The sequence below is a fragment of the Leuciscus leuciscus genome, assembly GCF_965113295.1.
Source record: "Leuciscus leuciscus genome assembly, chromosome: 15".
Taxonomy (NCBI): domain Eukaryota; kingdom Metazoa; phylum Chordata; class Actinopteri; order Cypriniformes; family Leuciscidae; genus Leuciscus; species Leuciscus leuciscus.
Window position 1 is genome coordinate 29,928,294 of NC_138739.1, and position 20,317 is coordinate 29,948,610.

Genomic DNA, 20,317 nt, shown 5'->3' on the forward strand with positions numbered 1-20,317 from the left:
ATGTCTTCGAAAGTGGAGGAAAGATGTTTAGACCTTGGACCAGACCTGGCAACCCATCCTCTGGCATCACTCGCTGGCATCAGCATGTCTGGATCCAATGTGAGCCACATGCGGCAGTAATATACTCTACATCCCCCAGTAACCCCCAGCAATCCCACAAACTCATGTAAGGTTGTTCTAGAACCTGAACGACTTTCTCCCATGGACCACTTATGGAGAAATGTTGAATATACTGGCTACACGGAAAAGTAAAAAGAGATCCAGACTGATGAGGTCAACAACAATTTCTGTGGACATGGATAGAAATAAAACCCAGTTTAATACTATGAAGGTCAAATTCTGTTGTTGAAATTTTGGGCTGCCTTAAAACCACATTCAAAAATGATATGCTTAAGGTTAGTAGCTCTTCACCTCGAGTTTGTTATTGAATTCTTGAAGTGGTTCAACACAGATGTTTCGGGATCATTTTAAGAGCCCTGTTTGCCTTGAGAGTCCTGGCAGTGGTTTCCGAGCATTCCAAAGTATTAGGTAAAGTGACTTCTTACAAGGATCACATTGTGAGAAAGGCACCTTGCAAACTTCTGATTGAATGTCTTGTGCAAGCCTAACTAGAAGAATCAGGGGTGTCCCCTTCACTTTTCTGCTCTTTAAATCATCTGAACACTTTCTAGAAACTTTCCCTTGGGTCAGGCAGTTAAAGACTCTGACACGGTATTACTTAACATTATAAAAATTCCTGAAGGCTCAATGCTTCAGTCTTACGACCTCTCTTGGGGAACATAACATTCAAGGCCAGGCCTGCAAGGACTCTGTAGTGTTGTTTGGGTGTTTGTCTTGACATCCCTACAGCTCATGCCTTTGGAAAAACTTGATGATTGTTTATTTATTGACCTTTATTTTAAGTGAAGTCACTTGTATCATCATCTGGCTGCTTTCGGGAATGCTGTCATGACATGCCATGTTTAGTTCAAACAAATCAGAACATGGTTTACATGTTTGTAGAGCCTCGGTTCATTTAACTCGCAGAGCTGAAAGCATTTACAAGGCAAAATCACTCAGCATTTCCATTAGCTGTTTCTTACACTTGTCAAAGTTCATCGTTGCTCTGATGTTTTCAGTAGCTTTCAGTTTATGTACGTATGTATGTATTCCTGCATGCAGAAACATACTTAATTTGGCATTCTCCAAGAAAATCTACTTTGTTCACTTCCACACTCTATGTATTAACTGTGTAGCTTGACTTACAGGCAAGTGTTTGAGTAAGTTTGACAGGCCAAGAAAGAAAGTAGTTAAGGACAAAGACAGTGGACAATTTTTGGTTAATGTCAATTGTCATACCTTATGAGACTGATTTCAAACTCTTTACAAGTTGCCTAGAATTAACTTGTATAAGACATCAGTGTTGGTATCTGTTACATCTTGGTCCTCCAGGTTGACTGCATTCGTACTGAAATCATTTGCTCAGTCACGTGGCTTCATCTTCATTGATCCTGAAGAATTACGTTCAGCCAAATCCTGGCTGATCACTCATCAAAAGAACGAAGGATCGTTCCCAGCAATGGGCCGGATACTCAACAAAGACCTGCAGGTACATAAATGGAGACTTCTTATTGTTCAATTCTGACTACCTTTGAGATTTCAGTGACATGGGTGAACTAGGAAAGGTCCATATGGAATTCAATGGACTGTTGCCCACTGAATTCGTAAAAGTTTATCCAAAAGACCTTAAACAAAAAGGATAGCTTAGACCAAGATATGTTTACACTTGATACAGATCCTTTCTAGAAGTTCTAGAATAACTATTTAAAAAACAGTTTAGTTGTCTCAGAACATTGTATAATTAAGCCAGTAGCCCTGAGGTTTACAAGTTCTCGTCAAACTGAGGAAGCTTGGATAGAGGTGTTATTTATCATCACTCTGGTGAAAGTTTCTCTGTCCAATTCCTTTTAAGGGTGGGATTCATGGAAAGATCGCCTTGACTGCGTATGTGGTGGCAGCTCTTATGGAAACTGGGATTACAACCGAGGTGAGAGATCTCCCACATCTTGTTTACCCTGTATCCCATTAAACTACCTCTCAGTGAGGTCTCTTCGACAACCTTTTCACAACAAATTTCCGGGATCCGTGTAAAGAGGGCATTCCTGCTTCGTAAGATGATGGATGTGCTGGCAGAGAATCAACAGTATTTCTTTCAGCCTTGTGATAAGTAATCTAATATGGAAGCTTGCTGTCTAAATCTAAAGATTTATGATAAGAACATGCATAGACAATGGAATTTTTCACCCTGCTTACATTCCCTTCTTCAAACTTAAGAGATTTGACAATTCCATTAAATGCACCATGACCATGTTGCAATTTCTTTACATTGCCCAGCTAATGCATACATTTATGTTCATTGTCATTAAAAATGCAACTTGTTAACCAAAAATAACTAAAATTTTAGGGCTGTCAAAGGTAACATGTTTGCATGAAATGAACTGGAACCAATTAGACCTGCATGATAATCCGTGTATCATTCGTTCAGTCGTTTTTTGAATTAATATTGAATATAGAAAAATGAGAAAACGGTCCCTTTTTCGTTTTTTCATTTTTTACAAAAAAAACGAAAAACAAGAATTCAGCTGGATTTCTCGTTTTTCGTTCTCAGTTAGAAAAATGAATAAACAGCTTGAATATTCGATTTCTACACGTGGGCGGGAATTAAACGCCCCTTTCCTCTGATTTGTCAGCCGAAGATCAAACTGTTCCGTCATCAGTTCTGCACAGCAGAATAAGAGTCCTCCGTTGTGCGGATTCTTAACGTATTTATTGCAACTACATTTAATCTTTTTCTCATCAAACCACCAGACTAACGAATGTCTTGACACAACCCGTACCGGGGAATAGACTAGATGGGGCTTTCTTCTGTGTATATATAAATTCACCTACGATTTGCATCAGCCGGCTGTTAGCCTATATTGTCGCACTCGCCCAGTAATTAATATATATATATATATATATATATATATATATATAAATTAAGATATAAATCAATATAATTAGTTGTAAATTAAATATTTTTAACACTAATACAAAAAGAAAAGAATAATGCATTGACTATATAATTGGCCTATATTAACGTTAACGTATAAACTGTCATTCAGACTGACTAGCCTATCTAACAACTGGAGAAGTTTTATGATGTAGGCCTTGTGTTTCATTAAAATGTATTATAATTTATATCTCTAGGATGCGCGCTTGTGCGTGGCGCGCCGGGTCATGTTGAGAGGGAAACGCGCGCGTCACATCGTTGTAAAAAAAGCATATTCATAAATAGTGTAAAAGACCGGTAAATAAAATACAACATTAACATTATAAACACTATTAATAACATAATATGCGTATTTTAACGAGAAACTGAAACTGTACAGGAGCAGACGTTGGTTTCGGGCATCTCTCATTCGTCCAGTAGCCTATCCATATTTGCAATGTAACATTTGGATGCTAATTAATAATGTAAAGAAGGCTTCGTACTTCATTCGAGTCCCAATACTACACGTAAATCAGCATCTCCACAGCAAGGGAAATTAGTTTGGAATGTCAACAGACCAATTAAGCAGAATAACGTTTTATATGTTTGGTTGACTGTTTTATTTTAATAACGAACAGGCTGCGACACCCGACATCACTTGGATGTGTTGCTCAACAGGGGATTTAATAGCTACTGTCGTTTAATACTCTCATTCGAAACAGTAACATTATATGTCTATTTGTGTACTTTCAAAATGACTACAACATATCATATGCCTTTGAAATTATTATATAAGAATAATAATTATTATAAATGATTATTATATTCTTTCTGGCGCACACCAAAAATCAACCAAAATAGCCTACAGCCAATAGCCTTCTTGGCGCGCCTATATATTTTTGAAGGTCAACATTAAGATTAATCACAGCGTGCTTGTTAAAAAAAAAAACCCTGTGACTTGACTTTACAATCCGGAAAATAGCAAATTATTTCACGGACCCCCTGGCACTTGAGAACTCCTGGTCTACACAGAAGAAAGCCCCGTCTAGTCTATTCCCCGGTACGGGTTGTGTCGAGACATTCGTTAGTCTGGTTATTTGATGAGAAAAAGATTAAATGTAGTTGCAATAAATGCGTTAGGAATCCGCACAACGGAGGACTCTTATTCTGCTGTGCAGAACTGATGACGGAACAGTTTGATCTTCGGCTGACAAATCAGAGGAAATGGGCGTTTAATTCCCGCCCACGTGTAGAAATCGAATATTCAAGCTGTTTATTCATTTTTCTAACTGAGAACGAAAAACGAGAAATCCAGCTGAATTCTTGTTTTTCGTTTTTTTGTAAAAAATGAAAAAACGAAAAAGGAACCGTTTTCTTATTTTTCTATATTCAATATTAATTCAAAAAACGACTGAACGAATGATACACGGATTCATGATGATGTTAATCATGATTTAAATATTTTAATTGTTTGACAGGCCAAATTTGAGTAGGTTCAGTCATTTGTACAATCTGAGTTTTCATTAACGAAACAGCACCTCATAACTTCCTGCTGAAGATTAGAGCCAAGTCTTTCCCCCCTGCCCTCTGACATTTCGCTTAGGTAATGTGTGGCATTGTTGCCTTCGAAGTACAGACAAAATGATTAACTTCAAAGATCCACATCTCTCACTCTCAAATCGACTTGATGAAAAGAATACCAGTCAGATTAGCGTGCATGCCTGCTCAGGGCTAGCGTCCAGGTTCCTTGAGAAAAAGGACATATGGTACAGATAAAAGTCAGTCTGCTGATGCTAAGCAGATGAAAGATCATTAGCGAGGTTGTACATTTCTTAGGAAGAAAAAGCTGAAGGATTTAAATAGATTTGTACTGAAGGTATTTTGAAATTTAGCACAAGAAACACCTGTTAGCAGTGTAAAAGCGAAGCGATGTCTTTACATATTTTAGTAATCTCTCTCTACACCTTAGCAAAAATAGAAGTATGTTCAGATACACTTATTATTATTCTGATTAACTATATTTATTATCTTCAGCCTTTGAATTGTTCTGAATGGTGTTTTTATTCAGGAGGAAAAGGTTGCAGTTGCTAAAGCAAAGGCGTTTTTGGAGAGCAACACATACTCTGCTGATGACCCGTATACTACTGCTCTGTCCGCATATGCACTCACTTTACTTCGCAGTCCATATGCTCCATTGGCTTTGAAGCGACTTAACCACATGGCCATCACCCAAGGTAATTTATCAAGGTGTATTAAAAGATAGTTATTGGTTGCAATTAGCATATTGTTGATTCCAAATGTTTTGCTGTCTTTGCAGATGGTTTCACTCATTGGAGTCTTACTGGAAGCACTGTAACTGATGAGGACACATTCATGGGCTTCAGCGATGGCCTCTCCCAATCAGGTATCTGTCTATCAATCAATCTATCAATCAATCAACTCACAAACGATATTCAATTTATCAAACTTGTTTTCTCTGCTTTTTCAGTTGTGTCAGCTGAAGTCGAGATGACGGCTTATGGTCTACTCACCTACACGCTTCTGGGTGACGTGGCATCGGCCCTACCTGTAGTTAAATGGCTGTCAAAACAAAGGAATGCGCTGGGAGGTTTTTCCTCAACTCAGGTGACAAATATGTTTTTCAGTCCTTGTTATTGGGCTACATTATATTTGCCCCCAACAATCTACTACATTTGCTAAAGTGTGCAAATGATGTATCCCACAATGCATTGCATGCAATCCAACAATTGTTGTATTTGTAATAGCATACTACTCTTTTGGATGCAATAAGTAAAACACTAGAGTGCACAAACATAGTTTAGGTTAATTGTGCGTTATTCAACTTGGGTTCTTTTCTTTTTTTAATTCAAATACAGGATACTTGTGTGGCATTGCAAGCCCTGTCTGAATATGCCATCCTGTCATATGTGGGTGGGGTCAATCTCACCATATCTCTGGCTTCCACTAATCTGGATTTCCAAGAAACTTTTGAGCTTCAATGGGACAATAAGAAGATTCTTCAAAAAGCTGTGGTAAAAATCATCCACAAACACTACTGACATCTCTGCATTCTACTGTCAGAGAGGTATTTTCAGTGAGGGCCTGAACTTGATACGCCCCTCCTCTCAGCATCTGCTTGGCACATCACCCCATTTTGTGATTAGCAGTGTCAGTTTAAATGCGTGTAATTTTGATGTTGGACAGGGGCCAGTCGGTTAATGTATTTGCTTATGCTTGTGCCGGTAATCTGATTGATAAGTCTTGCATTTTCTCTCTCTCTTTGTTCAGATACCCAGCATTCCAACAGGACTGTTTGTCAGCGCTAAAGGAGAAGGCTGCTGTCTAATGCAGGTAATGTTTCTGGCAAACTCAATACCACATTCTCTCTACGAATAAACGGTTGTACTCTTCGTCCTCCTCCTCCTCTTCTAGAGGCGAATCCCTCCGCCAGCTCTCTTTACTGGGGAAATTCAGTACTAATGTTCACATTCCTGCCTTTAGAATGGAAAGATCTGGTAAAATTTAGGTAATTGTATGCCAGGGGTATGTTCTTTCTCCTGTAATCTACCCCTAGATGGGTTGGTCTACTCAAATATTTTTGGTACGATGTCCCTTCGAAACAATAGACTCATTCTAGGCCACAGAACAACTAGAACCACATCAGCACCTAGACGTTCTGTTCTCAGGTTGTTTGGATGAAAAGATGCAAGTTTTAAGATTATCTTTTATCTGCGAGCAAACAAATAGTTTGTAACAAAATCCCTTACACTAAATATTTTGGCACGTAGATAACACAATTTGTGCTACAGACATGAATGAAACCAGGCGTACGACGTTTAGGAGACCAGGCGTACGACGTTACTCCTGGTTGTCCATAAAATTTCATATATACAAAAAATACTAATTTGAATGGAAATGGGGTGCCAGGCAGACATCATGGGGATTCATCATATGCTTGTCTACATCTCCAGATTGATGTATCCTACAATGTGCCTGATCCAGTGGCTAAGCCAGCCTTTCAGCTGAAAGTCGACCTCAAGGAACCCAGACAGGAACAGCACATCTTGCCATCCTCTCGACACATGTCTTCTCGCTCCCGTTCTCGTGATGATAACCGATCAGAGCTGAGTCGCAAGCGAAGGGCTCCTGTAGACGATGAGGACCCCGCAGCACACAAAGATCACCTGGACTACAGTGTTACTTTGGAGGTTTGCACCAGGTAACAACATCGACAAAAGGATTTGATGCATTTTTAAGTGTATTTAGAGATTGATTCTAGATTTTAGAAGTATCGTCAACGCTAATTACATTGAATTAACGTTACAAAGTGATGTTGCTTTAGCATCACTCTTGCACCCTCAGTTAATGGTGAAGCAATGTTGAGATTTCAACCAAAAATCAACAGTAATAGTATTGATTCAACATTACAAAGTGATATTTTATCAACATCACTTTTGCACCCTCAGTTAATGTTGAACAAAAAAAAATCAATGGTAATGCTACTGAATCCACATTACACTATGATTGATTCTACATCACCGATGCTGAATCAATATTGAAATTAACAAAAAATAATCAATGGTAATATTGTTGAATCAACGTTACACTATGATGTTGAATCTACATCACTGCTGTTGAATCAACACTGAAATTAACAAAAATAATCTTTGGTAATATTGTTTGATCAATGTTACAATGTGTCGTTGATTCTAAAAACATTTAGTTGAAACACTGAAAAGGAATGTCAAACAAGTTAATGTTGAAACAACATTAATATTTCAACTACACTTCAATGGTGCGTCAACAAATTCCTGTCCATTTCAAAATTTGGCGAAAACCTTTTAAAATATAATTGACACCTTTCCAGCAGTTGAGTCAATTTATTTTATTCAATCAATCAATGACAAAAATATATTAAAAGATCATTCTTTAAAAAAGAAAGGGGGAGAAATAGGACAAAAGCATTTCAACCTTTAAAAATAAAATTGGCTACAGAAGTCTGATGTCATAACTACAGGTGGTCCAACGGTTCAGGTTTTAAAAATATGTCTTACATCAGACTACTGCCTCTTTTCTTTTGGGTTCTCTGAAATCTGAAAAGAAAGCATGATGTTACTCAAGAACAAGTCAATTCAGTTATCATACATAGTCACATTCAAGAATGTTAAAGGGATAGTTCACTTTGAAATTAATTTTTGGTATGTTTTAGCTTACCTCAAGGGCATCCAAGATGTAGGTGTCTTTTTTTCCGCAGTAGTTTCAATTTTGATATTTTTAGGTCAAACCGTTCTTGTCTGTCAGTCATATAATGCAGGTCGATGGTCACTGTCTCAAAGAGCATGCACAGAGTCCAAATTAAAACAATTCCCCGTCGTCCAAATTAAACAATTCCCCATCGTAAGTACACATTGATGGCCTAAGACACGAAATGAGCGGTTTGTGTGAGAAAACGAACAGTATTTATATCGTTTTTACCTCTTATACACAGCCATGTCCAAGTGATCTGATCTGACATGTACGCAGACTGGTGCATAGATATATACACTAGATGTCGCCTTGTCTACGGCAGTTCATTGGAACGAATGTCTTTAAGGCGACATCTAGTGTGTATATATCTATGCACCAGTCTGCGTACACGTCAGATCAGATCACTTGGACGCGGCTGTGTATAAGAGGTAAAAACGATATAAATACTGTTCGTTTTCTCACACAAACCGCTCGTTTCGTGTCTTAGGCCATCAATGTGTACTTACGATGGGGAATTGTTTAATTTGGACGACGGGGAATTGTTTTAATTTGGACTCTGTGCATGCTCTTTGAGACAGTGACCATCGACCTGCATTATATGACTGACAGACAAGAACGGTTTGACCTAAAAATATAAAAATTGAAACTACTGCGGAAAAAAAGACACCCACATCTTGGATGCCCTTGAGGTAAGGTAAAACATACCAAAAATTAATTTCAAAGTGAACTATCCCTTTAATATACTAAACACAATATGATTCACTTTAAAAAAAAAGTTGCTGAACACCAAAATATTCTAACTACGATTATAGTATGGTTAAATTCTGTTTATTTAATTAATTTTCCTAAAATCTATTAATGCTTCAAAAGAAAGCACTATAGCAGGGGTGTCCGATTTTATCTCCAGCCCTAATTAAACAACACCTGAGGCAGCTAATCAAGGTCATTAGGATCAATGAAAACTTCCAGGCAGGTGTGTTGGAGATAAACTCTTCATGAAGAGGAACAAACACCTCTGAGCTATAGCCATTAACTATATCTCAGTTCATTTTCTGTGAAACTACATAGCATTCAAGTAACAAGTTTATCTTGTAGAAAGCTGAGAATGAAAAAACGGGGGAAAGTTCGGCCCGAAATGAAAATTCTGTCATTATTTACTCACCCTCAAGTTGTTCCAAACCTGTATGAGTTTCTTTCTTCTGTTGAACACAAAATTAGATATTTAAAAAAATTTTGGTAACCAGAAAGTTGACAGTGGCCATTGATTTCCATAGTAGGAAATAAATACCATGGAAGTCAATGGCTACCATCAACTGTCTGGTTACCAACATTCTTCACTCTATCATCTTTTGTGTGCAGCAGAAGAAAGAAGTTCATACAGGTTTGGAACAACTTGAGGGTGAATAAATGATGACATAATTTTCATTTCGGGCTGAACTTTCCCTTTGAAGCTGCAGCTTCACCTTATGTAGACCTTAATCTCTTTCAATATCACAAAATAGCCATGTCAGTCACTTTCTTAATAAACACAAGATGTTTTTTGTTATTGTGTTTCAGTGGAAACAAGCTAAACTGAATGGAAATCGGTTACATTTCTCAATTTAATACAGATTCAGGAATATGAATGATTACCTGATTAAGCAGTGATAAGGCACAGGATATCATCACGTCCCAGGTCAGGTGATTGATTATGCTGTCGACAACAACTCAGTGTATAATCAATGTCAGCATTATCAGGAGGGTGCTTCTCTTTGGTTTTTTTTAATTGTCCATCTTCATCTGCCTTCACTCCTACTAAAGGAGCAATGTGCTCTGCATGCAAGCGCTGACGGATGCAAGACATGGGCTATGTTTGCAGTGTAACATTCTTGCTCATGTTCATGTCTCCAACACTACAAGAAATCGTTTAAATGACGTTAGAACTTTATTCAGGAAATTCCTAATAAACTTTACTAAAGCAAGGTGCATTTAAGAATGTAGAAAAATAGATGCTTTATTCAAACGCTTTAATAACTTTTTAATCTATCTAATTACAGTGAATAACAACACAAATTAAACGCAAATAAGCACGCAAAACAAAGGAACAGAGAAATAAGGTAGATGCACCATTGTTTGAAACTGTGAGGAGTCATGTAAGTATGTCAGGTGCTTCAACAAACAAGACTTCTGTATAGGATCCACCTATGTTTTCTCTCTAATGAGGAAGCATTAGACTGCATGCAAAACCAATATGGGCGTTTACCAATCAGTAGCCAATTTCAAACTACAATAAATGTTTTTCAACCATTTTTCAACAGACTTGCTAAAATCACGAAGGCCCACCCCTAAACCAAGCCCCCAGTGGATTAGGTAGAGCGGGTTGAAAATGCCCATTGTGGTTTGAAAACGCCCCACTGATTGAGAAACACTGCAGAGATACATGCCTGAAAGGTCTTTACAAATCACTGTTAGTTCAATGTCACTGTCTCCACCCATGTGTGCTGTTGACTTTCATCAAAATTTCAATGCTGATCCAACACACTTTAAACATTGAAATTTCAATCTCAACCAAAATGATGGTTTGGATCAAAACTCAACATTGTATCAGTTACCATGCTGTCTGGGATGTTTACAGTCCAACTCCCCCTGTACTTCCTCAGGTGGCTGCATGCTGGCTCATCCAACATGGCTGTCCTAGAAGTCCCTCTGTTATCTGGCTTCCGTGCGGATTTTGAAAGTTTGGAGAGGGTAAGATTTCTCTCTCTCTTTTTTTATTGTTCTGTATTATCTTAATCTATCCTAATCTATTGTATCTGTATTATATTAACTTCCCATCCTTTGTCACTCTCACATTTCACATTATTTAAGGTAGCTTATAAAGACACAGGATTGACAAGGTGTCCCTATAATAGGACAGTGCATCTCTCTCTCGCTCTTTTTCCCTTTCTCTCTCCTTCTCTGCATGTGTCCTCTTGGCAGATGGACAGAGTTTACATCTGGAGGCCATTTCAAAGGAGGCAGTATGGCGCGGAATTTATCAGTCTTTCACTCTCTCACGAACACACACATAAACATAAACGCACAGAAGAATGGGCATTCATATTTGGGTTGTCAAATAAAATAAAAACATATCTTTTTTGTATTTAATTAATAAATGTAATTACAATTTTATTGATATAATTATATTCTTTATAAAGTCCAGAAAATATCAGAATTATTATATATTAACTGGACTTTATTTAGGATATAATAATAATAATAATGGCTGTTATGTTTTTATTTTATTGACACTTCTTGGCATATAATTAACATGAATATAATTTATATTTATTAAGTGTATTTTATAACTGCATTACATGCTGAGGATGAAGACAGTTATATGTGTGTGTTTTGTAAATATTATTAGTTCATAAAAGTTTCTGGCCACAATCAAATGTGAGGGTTATGCAGCTCCAGCTGGGCTTACAGACCCTCCACAGGACCTTAATGTCCACAACAGCGGCCTAGAACAGGAAATGTTTGGGGGGGGGGTCAACCAGCCCCACCTCCTCCTCCAGCTGGGGGTATGTGGGTAAATGGAGGTTGGTTTAGGTCACCACCATTGTCCCCAGTCAACTGATTGTCCCTCATTAGTCATGTTATAGGTCCCAGGCCTCATGTCCTCCACGCTAGTAAACCGACGCTACCTCTGGAGCCGTATAACGTGAGCTGACTCCGACGCTCACCGCGGTGGAACGTGTCTCATTAGCGCCATTAGCCAGTAACGAGCTGGCTTTACACAGCCACCTCTGGCTGGCTCTATGTTTATTGCACGACCCCGGCTGTTCACATTCCTCGTTTCGCTATGGGAAGCGAGATTGCTTACACCGTCATGTCTCATTGTTTTAATTTATAGTAAGGGGGAGGACATGCTTGGAAGATTGTTTGCTTCTCATATATTCCACAGTGAAAATCAATACTTTTTTACAATGAACAGTGCTATAAATGTTGCAATTACGACAACGATCTTTGGTCCGTAAAGCAACAAGTTTCCTTTTTTAGATTTTTATTTTGGCAACATTAACAAGCAAGGCTTTCTCAGACATCATGCTCTCTGCTGTGGCTTTTGGACAAATGAAATCACTCTTGGTCATTTATTTGGGGCTGTAGTCATACTGTGTATGTTTGTGTATGCGTGTTTATGTTCGAATGTGTCCTTGTGGCGCCAGCTCACATTGGACCCCTCATAAACTGTCCAAGTGCTCGCTACCTTTCTCTTTCTCACTCACACACACACACAGAGGATGTTAGGATGTATTTGGGAGGAAGCAGTGTACAGATACTCACATACTGAGTGCATGACATGAGAAGCAAAATTGAGCAATTCAACTTTATGCAAATTTAGAGTGACATTAGTGTGATAGCTAGCAGGTTTGAGAAGATATACAGTATGAAGGTAAAGAGATGGACCACTTGTATGAAAATCAATGGGAAGAATCACAACGCATAATATAGCGTCTAATCTATCCACGTTATTTTTCAATACGGACGTATGCCATTTACTCTGAATGTGTGAGACTTCCGATTCATTAGCCGCTATAGGTAAATAACTAGAAGAAATATAAAGTGAAGTAAACTTTTGCAAACCATTCATATATTTTTGGTAGACTTAGTTTACTTTTATTATACAACTGATGGTAAAGTGACTTTGAGAAATTTTCTTTTTCTTAATTTCTCCTTTTAACGTAGCTAGCTAAATGCTGGCTTGTTTTGGAGAATCTTAGTTTATGCCCAAAACATATCTGGCTAACCAAGTTAGCCACATTCATAAAATAGCTTACATGGGTATTATTGTCCTTGTTAAGAGTGTACTGTAAGACAAAACCATTTGTTAAAGGACACATTAGCTTTAGCTTTGAAGTTAGCATGGTTTACAGTGCTAAATAATCATTATTTCTAATAATCTTGTTCCCAGCTGTTGTTGGATAAGCGAGTGGGGCTAAAGAGGTATGAAGTCGACGGAAGGAAGGTTCATTTCTACTTTGACGAGGTGAGTTAATGTTGCGTAATGACTTCTTGGTGTAGCGCTAGCTGCACATTTACATAATTTGAGAGCTGTATGTTAAAAACTTGAGGTTCAAGTTTCATATAACTCCAGGTGTTTTGTCAGGGGGCCGTATTAAAGAATTGGTGTAAAATCCCCTGGTCTCTTGTCTTTTCCACAGATTCCCAGTCAGTGTATGACCTGTGTGGCTTTCAACGCCGTGAGGGAGTATATTGTGGGCAAGACGGCTCCAGTGCCAGTGAAAGTCTATGACTATTATGAACCAGGTAGGTTTGGACAATCCTACTGCATACAAAAGAGTACCGTTGTAGTACCATAGTACAACAAATTGGTGATTTTTTTTTTTTTTTTTTAGATGGTAATTCCATTGTACTTTGGTATACGAATATGGCAATCTATTATTATGAATATGGTAATCACATTTTGATTGACTTTGTACAGCATTTGAAGCCACTCGTTTCTACAACGTGAGCGAGAGCAGCCCACTAGCGCGAGAACTGTGTGACGGCACCACATGTAATGAAGTGGAAAGCTCCAGCAATCATTGGACAGGTCAGTACATCTTTGTCTTCTGGTATATCTACTTCTAATAGCACATACTGTACTTGACATTTAAAGACTATTTCACTCCCAAGGCTTTGTGCAAGGCAGCCAGTGCAATAACATTTTTGACTGTCCGGAGGAGGAACACTACGAGCGCTGTACATGTTATCGTGACTGCGGCTATGACGGCGAGCCAGTGTGTGGTTCTGACGGCCAGATCTACCAGAATCAGTGTCAGATGGAGGTGTCCGCTTGCAGAAACGGCACACGGGTAGAGCAGATGCCCTTCAGCCACTGCCCACAGAGTAAGTTCTGCAACCTACACGTGAATTTATAGCCTAGACGTGTCTGCAAGATATGAAATCCCCATTTTTTTTGCGCATCTTAAGGACCCAAGCTTTGTAAAGCTGTACCGTTTCATTACGAAACTCGTTTTCGCCAAGATTTATGCCATGTGATCTCGAACCAGGTGCTACCCTCTCCAGACACTCTTAGATGAAGTCATGCTCATTGCATAATTAGAGACATGTTTTTTTCCTTCCTTTTAAGAGGTTCATTCGCAGGACTTTCAGATACACAAGCACTGACATGTGCGAGGAAAACTGCAGATGTTTCGGGCAAACAAACCTTCGACCTGGGGGATGGATTCAAGCAAATCTTCTTAAGAAAGGAGCTAAGAAATTTAAGATAAATTGCAAGAAGTTTGGAATAATGTTCCTTGGTGCCATTCTTGGAAAAAATCTTAAGATCTCAAATATTTACTCAAGAACCTATTTTTCTAAATCTTTTTCTTAACAAGAAAATGACAGGCTTCGGTGTTCCAGTATCTGATTGTATAGCGGTTCTTGCGGAAGACTCGCTGTTCAACTCAGCGCAATGACGTCTTTTTGCACTGCCTGCAAATTATATAATAATATTTTCGGTGTGACTGGCTTTTTGGGAGTCCAGCACACAGAGTCAGGGATTTCTAATGTGCCACGTATTTTAAAAAGTTCATTTTAAAGAGTCTGCCACTAAGTGGAGTGTACTGTTACATTAGCACTGTAATGCTTAACATTTGAAACAACCCAATAAGTTAATTAATGGCATACCTTTGCTTACTGATTTAAGACAAATTAGAGGATGTCCTAACTTTGAGAGGGTATTTATGATAATTTTTAAGAATATTCTTTTCAGAAATTTAAATTATTCTTATGCTGTGTCTTTAGCACAATCTTAAGAAAAAATATAAATGATTTTGGGAAATCAAAATATTAGTTATCACTAAATGTTAAAAAGTTAAAATAAGAAGAAAATAGCAGGTAAGAAAAAGGTTTCGTGAATCCGGTCACTTGTTCGGATCACTGTTATGTGGATCAGAGCTGCCAGAGAGCCGTATTGGTCTCCTGTTGAGAGTTTGTATCTTGCCACTTGACATCTGGTTGCGTTTTTTTTCTTTTTCATATAACAGGCGAGATTAAAGCCTTATCCACTTGCGCATCAAAGACAATCAAAGTGTTTTCAGTGCTTTGCAATTATCCGTGTCCAGACAGGCCCGATTCAAGGAATCAAACCCCTGTTTTCGCAAACCGAGAAAGACTGAGGTGTGTGTATCTACTTTGGTAGGAACAGCTGTTCAAGTGCTGCATTTGCAGATGATATAAACACATACATACTCTCATACACACCAGTATATGGTGTATTACAGGGTTCCCCAAATGACAGAGTGCTTTTGTCCGAGGCCCTTTAACAGTGAAAAGAAAGGGGGGGCAGAGGGTTAGAAAAATCCTGTCACATTCCTTTCCGACGCGCGGACCAACAACAAAGGGGCTTTCTTGTTTTACAGAGGACCGCCATCAGGAAGGGGACACAAAAAAGGTTACGCGGGAAATCTGTGCCAATGTGGTAGGCCGCGGTACCGTGTAGGGCTTCGCGATTGTTTTATTTGCAGGTCCCCTGATTTTGATCAAGAGAATGGTGTTTGAAGTTTTAGAAGCTGTGAAATGCGGGGTATATACCCTAAATCAGAAGTAGTTTTGGTCTAAGTTTAGGTTGTTGTATTTTTAATCTTAGTCTACTTACACACTTAATTAACTTTATATATTCGGGGTTTCACTTCACTATAAAAAGTTCCTAGAAGTCTCACATTTTTCTATATTAAAATGTTTTATTAAAAAATTATATTTGTTCAAAATGATTGTAAACAATTTTACATGTTGAATGTAAGCAACATTGTAAATATTGATTATTTTCAAGATTTTTTTTTATTTGGCACAGATTTTCCTAAAGATTGTGTCATTAGATTAATTTTAAGATTGTTGGTGATGTTTTAAAAAATTCAGATGTCTTATTGTCGGCCAGTGTGATTTTATTTTTGTGAATCAGTCAAAAAAGTTTCAAAAAATTTATATATTTTTTGTGTGATTTCTGTTGACCATCATTAAAAAAAAAATCCTAGAAGTCTCCACATCGCTTTTATATATATATATATATATATATATATATATATATATATATATATATATATATATATATATATAGTAAAATGTTTTTAAAATATGTATAAGTAAAATTATTTAAAATTATTTAACTGGTTCGTTTTAAGTAACGTGAATATTGTAATTATAAAAAATTTAAAAAAATTATAAATATATTATTTATATATATATATATTGGCATCAAGATTTTTTAAAGATTGCGTTATTAAATTAATTTCAGGATCATTAGTGCACTTTTTTCATATTAAAATGTTTTAGTAAGAATATACATGGGTAAATATTGATTTTATTATCATTTATTGTTAAATTGGTTCATATGACTTAATATAATAAAATATAATATAGTGAAAAATATGAGAAGGTCTTATTTTTGTGTTTCATTTCGTACATTTAATTATTTTGGATCTACTTGAAAACAACAGCTGTTTGGTTGAAAAGAATTTCTCATTGTCATACATTGGCATCACAAGTGCAAACAAATGATTCTAGACCTGGAACTGGAAACCAAATATGAAACACTAAGCAAATAATGTATCTAATTAACGTAAAGTATTGCAATGAACATGAATCTGACTTGTTTACGTATGCATTGTCATCTTACAGTGGGAGAGGCCGTAGAAGAGCGAGAACATGCTACAGGAGAAGAACCAGAACAGGAACCTATACTCATTCCTGCAGGTATCATCCTCTCCTCTTCCTACTTTTCTTTGAACACATCAGTGCCCTGCAGGTGTGAGCGTGTGCCACACATGGGCAGGTGTTGAAAAGTTCAACAATCAGAAACTACATGCAAAGAAGCTTATGCGAGCACAGGCCTGCATATCATCCCAGACTACATTAATGCTCGGATAATTCGCATCCCAGCCTCCTGTCGCTCAACTCGCACCCTCCTGTATAGGGTTTGGCCTTTTCAAATACCATTAACTGCGAGCAAAAGCTAGCTTGGTTTGATTTTAAATCATTCATCTGAACTCGCAACTTGCAGATTTAACAAAGCAAAACTTAAATATTTCCAAAAAGCCCCTGGAACCTGCTTAAGTGTTCCCAGGTTGGAGATCAATACTGTACTACAGTATCTTTAGCAGGATTTATATCCCTCATATTCTTGACTTTAATAACCTCATTGGACAGATTGTAACATGAAATTGCACTATGAATCTATAGAATTAACAATTAATTCAAGATATATTCTCTGAAACTAAGTCTTCACAATATTGCTTCTCAAGAAAATGTATCTTGTTTAGCTTGTTTTATTGGGAAACAGGACAGAAGTACATTATTTTTGTAGTGTATTACCCTCAATGGTTGTAATTTGATGAGGAAAAACATTACAACCATTTAAGTAGCACAATTAGTACTTAAGGCAAATTAGAAGTGCTCATGATATCACATGGGTGTGTGTGTGTGTGTGTGTGTGTGTGTGTGTGTGTGTAGGTATGTGCGTCTGTGTCCTCTGGAAAACTCCCAGACTGATTAGACAGTCTCTTGTAGAGCTGTTAAGACTTGCCCTGTGTTGTGTTTGGGCCGAGAAAATGTGTCTATAGGGCTGTGGTTGTTGGGGTTCCTCAAGGTTATGGTTTTGGCCCGCTTTTATTTTGTTTAAGTTTCCTTTACCTGGATGCCACCTGTTTAAATGTTTGCAAGAATTTAGTTCTTTTTTTTTTTTCTTGAGGTAATTACCAAGTTTGTTTGTCTATTAATGCTTGAGGTGACTCTTGGATTTGTCATTTGTAAATATGTTTGGGAAAACTCAGATCACCTGCGTAGCAGAAATATGTGTTTTGGAAATCTGTGAGAGGATTTTCTAGACACAGATTTAGCTTAGTCTTAGATCCAAAATGTTTTTTGAAGCACAATCATGACTTGCAGTGATGTCTAACCCTAACAAAATCTCAAAAAGATATAAAAAAAAAACAGATATGCATGTCAAATAATTTACATTTATTTTACTTTTCTGTTACCTTAGTTTTAGGTGTGTATGAATTATATATTATTTTCAAAGGAAAACATGGAAAAGAGCAGGCTTCAATTTCAGGTATAATTCCAAACCGCAAGGAAGACATTTATTATCCTTGATGATTAAGTGGTGCTGAGCAGCTGTGTTGACAAAAGTCTCTAAGCTGGGATTTGACTTTTTTTATGGACATTTTTACATTAAAGTCCTGCAAACAAACCTGTAGAAAGATAAATGAGTTAACATACCCAAGCTATGAATTCCTAACATTAGAGATACATTTAAACACTTGATCTGTTAAAATACAGTATAGGACAGTAATAGAATCAGCTTGAGTTGCTACTTTATATATATATATATATACACAGTATTATGCAAGGATCGCCCCCTACTGGCCATTTTGTACATGCATTTTTTTTTATGTTTGACTGGCAATAGATATTTGCTAGCTGCAGTTATTTATTATATAATTTTTTTTATTAAGAACTGCTAAAATATAAATTTAATTGCAAAAACATGTTTTTAGAAAAAAGAAAAGCGGCCCAAAAACATACACTTGAGGAACACCACAGCCATAATAAGGGAATTCTTTAAAAATATATATCTTGATTTCCAGAAAAATTCAAACAATGCTTTTGTCAAAGACAGCACATTGTTCTGCAACGGGATTGACTGCTTTTATTTCATAGGAGAGGAGGAGCCAGGTTCTATGGCTGAAGTGTCCTACTATTCTTACGAGTACGACCCTGACACGCACAGCTTTTCACCAGAGAGTGAGGAGAAGTTAGTGCCTATAGAAGAGGAAGAGGAGGTGGAAGACACCGCACAACTTCTGGGTGGACATATCCTCACAGTGGACACAAAGGACTCACCTGAGCGATGGTGAAATACAATTCATGTATTGCTGTCACTTAAAGAACTTTTTCATCCAAGAAATGTAAAACATCATTTACATTTATATTAAGCAACTTTTGTCTGTTTCTCTGCCTCCTTTACAACAGAGACCTTTGGCCACCAGCAGCAAATGCGAGAGCTCCACATTGTACATTCTCTGTGAATATGTTTGTGTGAAAGAAGGGCTGGAAAAGAGAGGTGCCCCTAGCAAGATGACAGCTCTGCGTGTGTATGTGTGTGTTTGGAAAGAGAAATAATATCAGTACTCTTTGTTTTTAAATTAATTTCCATAGCTCTTTACGTTTAGTGATGGTATGACGTCTTCTTGTATTCCTCTTGTAATCTAGTTTTAATAGTCCAGTATTTATGTTTGTAAGTATAATTCACCTAAGAATCAAATATTTTATTGTTTTTGTTTTCTATCTGTGGTATTTATTTGTGGCTAGTGCCTTTGTTGGTATGGTTCATTTTTTTATTTTCTCATTTCCATGGTCAGATCCTCCCTTCTTTCTGAACACATACTACTTGTGTGGATTTACACCCCGTTAAAATGTGCTATGATTGAAAGTGCACTTCCAGAGCAGTTCTTTCTTACGAAATTGTGTGTTAAGGTGTGTAGCTACTATTTTTTACTTATTGATGTCTGGTTCATTCACCTGAGAGCAGACTGCAGCTGATAAATAAGCTTCTTTCCCAGTCACCCTATGCTAAATTAGTCTTTGAATCAGCGAAAACAAACTCTGACACATAAACTGGAATATGATTTGTACAGAATATAAGCTATTTTGACTAAACTGCAATACTAAATAAAAATCGGTAGGCCCATACGAAATATGCACCCGCAGAACTTCAAACAAAATGCCTCTGTGATCATTAAGTTAATTAAATATATTGGTAAATTTGATTATGCATTGAGGTATCAATAAGAAGGTATTACTCTCATAGACCTGTTTAACATACTTTACATTGACGTATTTAAATTCCCATAAAATCTATGCAGAAAATGAATTCGCAAAGTGGCCTATGTGAATTTTGAAAATCATTGTAAATTTGAATGGACCTAAGATGAATTTAACCTTCAATGATATCAAATACAACAAAGTCAACGAGAATAAACTTTATATGCAATCTGTGTGGTGTGAAAGCTTTCTTTTGCTATGCTTGAATTA

The 20,317-nt window shown here is 37.2% G+C and overlaps 1 protein-coding gene across 2 annotated transcripts in view; it reads left to right on the plus strand.

Moving 5' to 3' along the window:
- The window catches only part of cpamd8 (C3 and PZP like alpha-2-macroglobulin domain containing 8), a 39,661-nt gene extending 19,381 nt beyond the window's left edge, over positions 1 to 20,280 (plus strand). For both annotated transcript variants that reach the window (XM_082137616.1, XM_082137617.1), the window contains exons 28-43: positions 1,432 to 1,588; positions 1,952 to 2,026; positions 5,079 to 5,244; positions 5,328 to 5,414; positions 5,499 to 5,635; positions 5,887 to 6,042; positions 6,299 to 6,361; positions 6,982 to 7,229; positions 10,897 to 10,984; positions 13,191 to 13,265; positions 13,441 to 13,546; positions 13,722 to 13,832; positions 13,916 to 14,128; positions 16,904 to 16,978; positions 18,944 to 19,136; positions 19,256 to 20,280. In XM_082137616.1, the coding sequence (XP_081993742.1) occupies positions 1,432 to 1,588; positions 1,952 to 2,026; positions 5,079 to 5,244; positions 5,328 to 5,414; positions 5,499 to 5,635; positions 5,887 to 6,042; positions 6,299 to 6,361; positions 6,982 to 7,229; positions 10,897 to 10,984; positions 13,191 to 13,265; positions 13,441 to 13,546; positions 13,722 to 13,832; positions 13,916 to 14,128; positions 16,904 to 16,978; positions 18,944 to 19,136; position 19,256 (1,951 nt within the window). In that variant the 3' untranslated portion in view covers positions 19,257 to 20,280. The remainder of the gene's footprint in view (positions 1 to 1,431; positions 1,589 to 1,951; positions 2,027 to 5,078; positions 5,245 to 5,327; positions 5,415 to 5,498; positions 5,636 to 5,886; positions 6,043 to 6,298; positions 6,362 to 6,981; positions 7,230 to 10,896; positions 10,985 to 13,190; positions 13,266 to 13,440; positions 13,547 to 13,721; positions 13,833 to 13,915; positions 14,129 to 16,903; positions 16,979 to 18,943; positions 19,137 to 19,255) is intronic.
- Positions 20,281 to 20,317: the final 37 nt, after the last annotated feature.